At 23.8% G+C, this 11,025-nt stretch overlaps 1 protein-coding gene across 1 annotated transcript in view; it reads right to left on the bottom strand.

Annotated features, from left to right (window-relative positions):
- Window positions 1-89: 89 nt before the first annotated feature.
- The window catches only part of LOC102677394 (voltage-dependent T-type calcium channel subunit alpha-1G), a 201,276-nt gene continuing 190,340 nt past the window's right edge, over window positions 90-11,025 (bottom strand). Inside the window, 9 exon segments of the mRNA XM_031511741.1 lie at window positions 90-2,666; window positions 4,639-4,895; window positions 5,836-6,103; window positions 6,602-6,894; window positions 7,524-7,673; window positions 7,760-7,890; window positions 7,975-8,236; window positions 8,965-9,157; window positions 9,706-10,086. Coding sequence (XP_031367601.1) covers window positions 1,800-2,666; window positions 4,639-4,895; window positions 5,836-6,103; window positions 6,602-6,894; window positions 7,524-7,673; window positions 7,760-7,890; window positions 7,975-8,236; window positions 8,965-9,157; window positions 9,706-10,086 — 2,802 coding nt within the window. The 3' untranslated portion in view covers window positions 90-1,799.

Here is an 11,025-nt window from a genome sequence, read left to right as displayed (position 1 = left end):
TCTCTCTCTCTCTCTCTCTCTCTCTCTCTCTCTCTCTCTCTCTCTCTCTCTTTCTCTGATCGCTTTTGTTGCTTTCATTATATTTTTCTTTTCCTCTTTCTTTCTCTCTTCTTTTTTTTATGTAGGAAATACACTACGATTAAAGTATATCACAGATGTTAATGAGAAAAATGTTCTAGAACGCGAGAAAGAAATGAAGAGAAGGAAACGAAGAGAATATTTCGTTAGTCGCCGCAGGATTATCCGGAAGTACACGGCAGCTGGTATCTGCATAGCTTTCTACGTTGAAGTAATACCAATTGACATAGAAATTACATAAATTGTACGAGTTTCAATTTGTATTAAAGATTATCACAACATCTTAAATTTCTAATCGTATTTTATCTCAAACTCCGAGCTAATCGTCGAGTGTTTTTTTTTCTTTTTTCTTTTTTTTTTATATAGAGTTAGCTTGAAAGAGGTGACAAAAATACCATTATAATCGATTAAGCTATAAATTGGCTGTTCATTATTTTAGCCAATCATAACAATATTTCGACCTTATCCTTCTCCTTTAACCACACACTATATTGGTTCTGAGAATATTTTATTATGAAGCTCTTAATTAGTAATTAATACACAATTTTCCTTTTCTTTTTTTTGTAATTTTTCTTTATTTCCGCAGCTAAAATCTCTGTCTCACGATTACGAAAAAACTATACTACTTTTTATTTTTGTTTCTTCTTTTATATTTCGAAACTGTTTTTTTTTTTTTTATCTAGATTTTCTGGCACTTCGGTAATGACCATTTTTTTTATTATTATTTTTTTTTTTTCTTTATTATTTTTCGCATTTTTTTAGTTTGGCACGTTTCGTTTCTGTCGTCGAGAGCTACCCACGATCTACCGTGGCTCTCGAAATTCTCCTGCGAACGACACACGTTTATTTTTATTTGACGAGTTGGAGAAAAAGGAAAGGCGAGAAAGTGTGGTCCGATTAATTGCAATTGTCGCGTAGACTCGACAAATTTGTTTTTTCTCTTTTTTTTTCTTTTTTCATTTTTTTTTGTTTTTTTGTTCTCAAGTTCACCTATCGACTACGTAAATTTCTCTAATTATCGACGCAGAAACTACGTCATTCTTCATCCTACCAATTCCTACGAATCGATTTTCACGATGTATTTTTTTCACGGAACATAAGATTGGTTCCGTTGGCAATAGTAGATTGTCATAAGTTTTTCATTTCTTTTTTTTTCTTTTTTTTTTCTTTTTTTTCTTTTTAAATGCTTTTCGCTTTTTGTTTTACGCACGTTAAATTTCACGCTTGACGCGTACGCGCAATCTTTCATTCACTTTTTTTCTCTTTTTTTCTTTTCATTCCGCATGATGCAAGATGCACAACTGACTTAATCTTATTCGTCCGTGATTGAATATTCAATCGTACTTTTTAATTATTATTATTACTCTCCACTTTCATCTCACTCGTTCTCCCTTCTCTCTTCCTCTATTCCTCTAATTTCTAGCATTTCCAACTCGGTCTAAACGATTCCTTTCCTATTTTGGCAAGTTCACGGCGGCAAAGTAACTAGAATATAACGACTATATTGTCATGCACTACAGTCTTTCTTAGAGCCCAACATTGAACCCTCGCAGTACTCTTCATGGTATTTCGCCGTGGATACCATGGTAGGCTAGCAATTGCATAGAAATCTATACCATTTTTCTCAGTAAAACCGATTATTTTTTTTCATTTTTTTTTGTTTTTGTTTTTTTTTTTTTTGTTTACTTTTTTCTAAACGTATCGAAGATAAAAGTTGTTACTTAAGAAGGATCCGATGGTCCACCAGAAGACGCTCTATCGAATCTCTCCGATCTTTCTTCCTCTATCATCACATCTGGTATTGCAGTTACCGATGAAATGGTTGTCGAAGCTTCCGGTGTTCCTTCGCTCGATTTTTTTCTTTGATTGTTACTACTCGCCGAATCGTCCACGTATATACGAACATTCGAGCCAATACTGGCGCACACTCCTATTATATGCATCACAGCGCTTCCATTCCTGCTACCGTTTCCATTCGCGCTACCGTTCACACTTCCACTTCCAGTCACACTTCCACTTCCACTTGTGCTGCTGCTCCCTATGATGCTATCGCTCATGTTGCTACTCGACATAGGTGATACTTCTTCGGAACGTTCCTCGGTCACACAGACCTGGCCGTAACTTTCTACTCGAGTCGACGAGGAATATTGATCACCGACAATCCTCATTGCTCCTGTCGAATTTCCGCTCTTCAGTTTGGACGGTCTTCTTTCGTTAATGATTGATTGCACGTCAAGATCGTCCGTCGGTGGAGCAGATACTCGTCTCTCATTTTTCTCCTTCGATTTGCTGCCATTGCTTCTCGACACGCCGGTTTCCATATAGCCGTTCATCGTGCTGCCCATTTTTGAGACGATGCTTCCGATGCTGACGTTTGTATCAGATTGTGACTGCGTGTCGCTCGATGGCCTGCGACTTAATGTTGCCTTGGACGGGTAGATATTGGGCGTTGGCATTAGATAACGTTCGCTGCTTATTTTAGGACAAGTTAGAGTTGTTACAGAGCCGACCGGCGATACCGGGGAAGAACTTGCTGGCGGTTTGTTTACGCTCAACAGAGTCTTGTTTTCTTGTCCATCGCTGGTTGCCTATAGGGTCAGATTAGCTTTTTTAATATTGTTCTGTTTATCCATGAGAAAATGCTAATAGAAAATTATGAATATTATTGCTCCATTATTATTGATATCTCTATCTACTTTGCATTATATGTATTTTCGTAATTGGACGAAAAAGTCACATCTATAATCGAATTATTTGACGAAAAAAATAAATAAACATATGGGATAACTGAAACAAAATGATACATGATGATGTATCAAAATATTGACATATTTTATAAATAAATTAATTATTTAAGTGAATTAATTATGAAATGTATTTTTATAGTTTACAAAAATTTTATTATTATTAACGCATTAAGATTAACAGCTCAGATGGAATAAAAATTCAAGTCATTTTTTCTCGGCTATCTTCTTCTGAACAAATAGCATATGTTATAGCATATACTAATATATATCAAATATACTAGTATAGTATATATATAAAATATGTATATCAAATAATTATGAAAGTTTTGTCATTTTTAGAAAAGAAAAATGCAAGAAATGTAAAAAATAAATTTGTATTCATTTAACTTATTATTATATTTGTCATTATATTTTTTTTTGTTTATTATTATATTTAAAAGGGGGAAATTATGAATATTGAATTTATAAAAATCATGATTTTAGAAAATGAAAAACTCTTCTTTGATACTTTTTACTTTTATTTGTAGAAATGGTTACCTAAGTTTAATAAAAGTTATATATATTTATATATAATAATTTAAAAGGAGAATTTTAGAAAAATTAAATAAAAAATTTTCATTTATAAATCTATATATTTTCTCTATTATAATTAAATAATATAAATGATTTTAGCAATAAGTATAATTTATATATCCAATTTTAAGTTTCAATAATCATTTCTATCTATTTTTAAAATAAAATTATATAAATTTCATAATAATTCATAACAAATAATTTCATAAATGATTTTATATTTTATTATATATTTTTCTATTTTAAAAAGAAAAATAAAATCTTTTTAATTACTAGCACTTTCAATTACACATTAAAAATTCAAATTCACATTAAAAAGTTTTCAGATGTTACATTTAATTTAAATAAAATTTTTAAATTAATCTTAATATATAATATTTCAATGATACTTTGTATATTTATATAATATATATATTTATACAGAATAAAACAAGTAAGAATTCTAGAAATTAAAGTATATAATTAAAATATATTAAAATAATGCTAATTCAAATGTTAATATGAAAAATTTACTTTTCAAATATTATAAACAATTTAATTTCATATTAAATGAAGAAAAATATAAAATATAGATATAAAATAAAGATTTTTGTTTCATATATATCTAAATACAAGTATATATTAATTATAAAATTTTGATTTATATAATTTTTATTAAACACACGATTAAGATAACATATTGATATTTTATTTTTTATTAATTATTATTAATATAACTTAAATATATATAATTTGTAAAAATTGTAAAAATAATTATATAAATATTATTACAAGCATTGAATTATCTATAAATAATTTTTACATGGAAAGCGAAGAAAAACACGTTCATTTTACTCTGAGTTTCGAAAATGACTCTATTAAATCTTAATAATAATCAATTATTTTGTACTGCAATTCACGTTGGCTATTGTTTCATACAATGATTATTAACATTTATAATATATACCATAGATATTAATAATTCCGTTTCTATTGCAAAATTAAAATGCTTGTAACTTAAAAAATAACAATTCAACAATTTTATATATTATAATTTTGTCCAAAATTTCTTAAATGTTTTTCGTTTGAATACTCTTTATATATTTTTTGCACATTTAAATTTTTCAAACATCCATATTGATTATTGATAATAAAAATTTTTTTCATTAAGCAATAATAAAATTAATAAATTTATTAAAAACTAGATATGTGTTGCAATTTATTTTTAATTTTAATTAAGTTTTAAAAAAAATAATTTTACCTGTAATCTTTGACGCTGCACGTGAGTGACATCTCGACTTGTATCGTAGCTGTGTTGAGGAATGATTCGAGGCACACTTAAATTGTTCACAGGCTTCTCGAAAACTTCGGCGACTTCAAAATGCATCGGCAGTAAAGATCTTCTCTGATGATGCTCCGAGTGAAACGTTTGTCTACGTTTCGATTTGAACTTGGACGGCCTTGAACAAGAACGATGATACGAACTGCGTCGCGATAATGAGACTGATATTGTTCTATCTGTAAAATATATATAATAGTGTTTAAATATTTATTAAAAAGAGTCATTAATAATTATAAATATTTCGAATATAATAACTCGTAACTTATTCGTTATATGAAAAATTTGATGTAGAAGAGAATGTAATTTGTTATTAATTTTTTTGTAAAAAAACATAAAAGATATGAAGAATATGAAGATTATTTTTATTTTTTTAATTGAAAAATTATATATTTTTTAATATAATAATATTAAAATATAAAATTATAAATCAAATTAATTATTGATATTAATTTAAAAAAGATATATAAATTTGCAAATTCTTAAATAAAATTAATTATTATGTTTTAATTAGATATTATTTAATTAGATATCTATTTTATTTTTAAATATTGTTTAATATAAATTATAATTTAATCTAAATTAATATTTAATAATATTGGAAAATAATATTCAAATAATAATAATTTAATATGTAAAGCGTTTGTAATTTAATATGTAATATCAAATAATTTATAATGTAAAATAATTTTATAAAGTTACACAAAATGTGAATAATTGTATTAAAAGCTTATAATTGATTTACATATTATAATTGATTTAAATTTAAAAATCATAAATAAATAAGATAAATTATTATCAGACATTTTTTAATTTTAAAAGTATTATGTACAATTATATTATTAAATGATATCTAATATTATTTAAATAATATTAAAAAATAATATTAAAAAGTAACATTATAATAATATTTCAAAGTTTGATTATATATTTAATTTCAAACTTGTTGACACAAATTTAAGAATCATATACTAATAAAATATATTATTATGACATTTCACTATATTTTATTTATAAATATTGTTTATTTATTGCTATATAATTTTTTCTTAGTAATTTATCTTACTCAGATTTTTTATTATTAATATTAAATCGTTGAATATGTAAATGTAAACGTACCGTCTGCGTTTTTCTCCTGTGGTGGATTGTAAATAAAATTTGCAGGCAAGGAACGAACTTTCGCAAGACCAGGTCTGCTAGCAGGAATCTTTTCGTTCGTCACTAAAATAGACTCACGTTCTCTAACGTCGTCATCTTCCATGCCATCGTCTCTTTCTCGTTTTATAGTTTCATCATCTTCTTCCTCTTCTTCTACTTCTAATAATTCTTCTTGCTCTGCGGCTAATTCTCTTTCTAGCTGTGTTTCCATATCCAGTTCGTCTTCCATCTGATAAATAAAATTTAAAATCAGTATTTTATAAATTTTTTTATATTTTAATACTCACTACTTTTCACTACGTTTCATTTTTCTAAAATATCATGCATAAAATGTCATTTATTATTTGAAATGAAAAATACGGAAAATATTTACAGTAATAAAATTTATATAATATTATTTTATAAAGAAGTAATATAATATGAGAATAATAATTTATTTGAAATAGATACATATAAAATGATTTAAAGTCAAATTTTTAGTGAAATCTTTTAGTAGAATTCGATAAATTTGCAAATTTTAATATTTAAAAGTATTTATATATAATAAATTATGTTAATTCTAAAATTTTCTGTTTTGAAATATTAAACTTTGAATTTGAATCTTTTTATTTACACATTCAATTAAAATTTTTGTTCGAATAATGACTTTTATGTGAATACTTGTATTAATCTCGAATCATTATTAAATGAATATTATTGATTTAAAAAGTAAATTAAGTATTCTTGCCTGTTTATGACTCTCCTCGAGATGTTTCATGAGTACAGCAACGACGACGTTAACAAGAACGAATTGTGCCATCAGCACGAAAATTACAAAAAATATCGGAGCTATGATGGTGCTCACGCAACAATTCTTCACGCAATCTGCTGCTTCGTCGCAATCGTCTCTCAAAGTATCCTTCATGATACCATTCCAATTGTCGCCGGTGGCCACTCGAAAAAGTGTTAGAAACGCCATACCAAAATTACTAAAGTGAGCATGCTCTCCGAGACCCTGGCAAGGCATATCATCACTGCATTCTGCAATAAAAAATAAGTAAATTAATGATAAAATATTATTAATCAATTATATTATAAATAATTAATGTATTATATAATCATAATCAATTATATCATTGAATGTTCTAATTTTTAATTACAAAAAATGATAATAAGATATATATATTATAATATTCCGTAATAAATTCCGTATAATAAAATATAATAAATATTCAATTATTTATAACTATCTGCCACTTATCTAATAATTTATTTTTATACTTGAATAATGTAATTTTTTATATTAGATTTTTTTTGATAAATAATTATGTAAAGATCTAAAAAAATTATGCAGTTCTTAATTAATGCATTATAATTATCTTTAATTATAACAAAAAATTAATATGTATATTTATTTTTTAAATAAATTAATGAATCATTTCATTATTCAATGTAAATTATTCAATGTACTTAAATTGATTGGAAAATAATTATTTTTCAATATAATAATTTAAATAAATCTCTTTGAATCATTTCTTAATATATTGTACTTTTTTTTAATTATAACTGTAATAATAATATATAGTATATATAATAATAATATATAATTATAACTGTAATGAAGATATATTTCATTTCAGTTACATGGATTATTTTATTTTAATGTTTACCTAAACGTCCAAACAATTCTACACCAAGAGCTGCGAAGATAAAAAACAGCAAAAAAAACAATAGTCCCAAATTTCCAACTTGCGGTAATGCCTGCATTACTGTGTCTAAAAGAGCTCGTATTCCTTTCGCCATTTTGAGCAACTTCAAAACTACAATAATAATTTAAAAAATTATTTGCATTTTGATAAATTATTAATTTTTTTTAAATTTAATATTTTCTTTTCTTTAAACTTACCTCTAGCAATTCGTAAAACTCGCATGACTCGAATTATAGTAGGATTAATCGGAATGATCTTTGACTCAACTTCTTCAAGTACTATACCAACTACCGATAATATCACGATTCCTACATCTAACTGATTCCATCTAGAATTGAATACTCATTATTAATATTTCATTTCATAATATTAAGATGAGAAAAAAGAAGAAAATTTAAAAAACAATTCATACTTGTCTTTAAGATAAAGATGTAACCCTAAGGCAAGAAGCTTCATAAAAGATTCAAGAATGAAAACCGCAGTGAAGAAATAATTGAATATCTTTAGAGCGTAAGTCAGAGCTTTTGGCATCATGTAAAATTCCATTGCCATGGTAACAACATTCAGACCGATTACCGCAGCAATTGCTAAGTCGAAATATTTAGATGTCACAACATTATGTACGAACAGTCTAGATTTTGAATAATTTGTGTAATAAGGCGGTTCGTGCATTTCTGCAAATTGAATTAATATTAATAATTTTATTATTTTTAATAATAATTTTCTTATTTTTAATTATGTTTAATAATAATTTTTAATAATATTTTATAATATTTTTTTTAATTTTAATAATATTTCTTTTTTTTTATTATTTTTTTATTATTTCTTCACATTATTCTTATTTCAATATCTAAAAATCTTATATAATTCAATTTCTGATTTCTGAATAACTGATAAAAAATTTTAAATTTAGAATATAAATTGGTAGCAAACAAAATAAATAACAGCTTAAGTAAATTTAGAAAAAATTATGGAATCAAAACATTTTTTAAGAAGATAGAAAAATGAAAAATTTTTATAAGTAATAAAAAAAAAATAAAAAGAAAAAAAATAAAAAATACAAAGAAATATCCGACTATAAACACAAAAGATTAATCAAAATAAATATTATTCGTTTATTTATTTTATTCTTTTATCTTCTAGTATTTTCTAGTAATTTCTAATAGTTTCTTTCTAGTATTCTATATTTAATGCTAAATATTATATTAAATATTATAATTTATATATTAAATAAATTAATTTTATTTTCTTCTATTTTATAATAAAAGAATTTCCTATGAAAGATATATTAAATAATTTTATATAAAAATTTATTGTTTAAAAAAAAATTATAAGAATATAAATCAATATTTTTATTTTATTTCTATTAAAATTCAGTCAAACAGTTTCTCTTTTTTCTTACTTCGCCGTTTTTTCTCCATTTGTAAGGCTCTTTTAGCAGCCCTTCTTACGCGCTCTTCTTTTTCCTGTTCCTCACGACATCTGTGAAAATTTTCCACTACAACACCTACAAACATGTTTAGGACGAAGAAGCCCACGAGTAGAATAAAAGCTATGAAATATAAAAGCCGCCATTCCGAATAATTCTCGATTGGCTAAAATAGAGAAATAAAAAATATTTCAAATTTTAATATAAAAATGTATTATCATATTAAAAAAATATAATTTTAGATATCTAAATAAATTAAATCTAAAATACAATATTTATACGTACAAATTTTTCAAATAAAAAAAAGGAAAATAGAAAAAATTTAATTTAATTAAAAATTGAATAATTTAATAGGTTTATTTATTAATCAAGTGTATATTTTTTAATTATAGAACATTAAATTTATATGATATTATATGATATTTAACGTAACATTTTCTTTATCTTTTTTTCGCTGAGTTTTATAAAAATAAAAATACTATATTTTTTATTTTAATATTATAATATATTATTTTAATATTATAATATATCTTTAAAAAAAATTGTATAAAATAAAAAATTATATAAAAAAATATATATTTTTATTTTTTAGATTTGTCGTTGTATTAAAAAAGATAAAATAATAATAAAATTATATAAAAAGTGACTATTCTTGTATTATTCAAATATTCTTTAAATAAATATAATTTATATTTATTAAAACAAGCACGTTACCTGTTGATCAACGCCTACAGCATCTAATCCAGTGTACATGATGTTTACCCATCCATCCCTTGAGGAAAGTACAAATAACGACATCAGCGCTTTTCCAAGATCATCGAAATTGTATTTTCTATTTAACCAAATGTTTCGTTTGTCGGCCAGGCAGTCCGTCTTATTGCGTACATTTTTAATATCAGGCCCTTCACAATAATAAAAGGCACCTTTGAAGAGTTGTACGCCCAAGATACCGAAAATTACGAAAAAAGTACAGCATATCAAAACGATGTTGCCGATAGGTCGTAAAGAGGATAACAATGTCTGAACAACTAGTTTCAAACCAGGAGCTCGATTAATAACTCGTAATGGCCTTAATGATCTTAAAAGTCTAAAAACCTGTAAAGATATGAAGTGTTAGAAGTTTTTTTAATGTGTAATGTGTATGCAAAATATAATTATATAATAGTAAATACGTATATTTTAAATCATATATTTATATATAATATTTATTGTCATTCAATATTAATTTTATTTAACATTTATTAAAATAACAATTAATAAATATTAATAAATATAATTATATTAATATTATTCAATATTAATTTTCATTTGAATAAATTTAAAAAAGACTTTTTTTTCGAATAATATATAATTTCGAATAATAATATATTGTTTGTATATATTTTTACAAATATTGTATATATTTATTGTATTAATTTTGAATAATTATATTCAACAAATGATATTATCTTGTTAGATAATCAAACACATGAAATATTAAAAAATTTTAAATATTAAATAAAAAATATAAGTTAATATTTAATTTAGATAAACAATCAATATAAGAAATTAATTATTAAAAATTAAAAAGAAAAATAAAAATTTTCAATTCTATAATATGATATAATTATAAAACTTCACAAATAATAATTTTATTTAAATAATTCAATACAATAATAAATTGTAAAAAATAATATTATTAAAATATATAAATACATTTTATCAAATATATTTATATATTTCATTGATTTGATATTTATATATTTTATATATATTTATAAAAATATTTTTAATAAAAATATATAATTTAAAAATATATATTAAACATATATTAAATATATAATATAAAAACATAATTTAAAAAATATTAATATATATATATAATATATTCAAAATGTATCAAATAATATATATGCAATGATCTTATCATAATAAAACTTTGAAATAAAATTTAATCTCTTGATAAATCTTTTTAAAAAAATATAATTGAAAATATTTCAAAATATATGTAAAAAATTTTATTACAAATTATAGGTTAACAATATTAAATATATT

The sequence above is a fragment of the Apis dorsata genome, unplaced genomic scaffold (genome assembly GCF_000469605.1).
Source record: "Apis dorsata unplaced genomic scaffold, Apis dorsata 1.3 scaffold_346, whole genome shotgun sequence".
Taxonomy (NCBI): domain Eukaryota; kingdom Metazoa; phylum Arthropoda; class Insecta; order Hymenoptera; family Apidae; genus Apis; species Apis dorsata.
The sequence above is the reverse complement of the archived record's forward strand: the minus strand, read 5'-3'. Positions and strand labels throughout refer to the sequence as shown.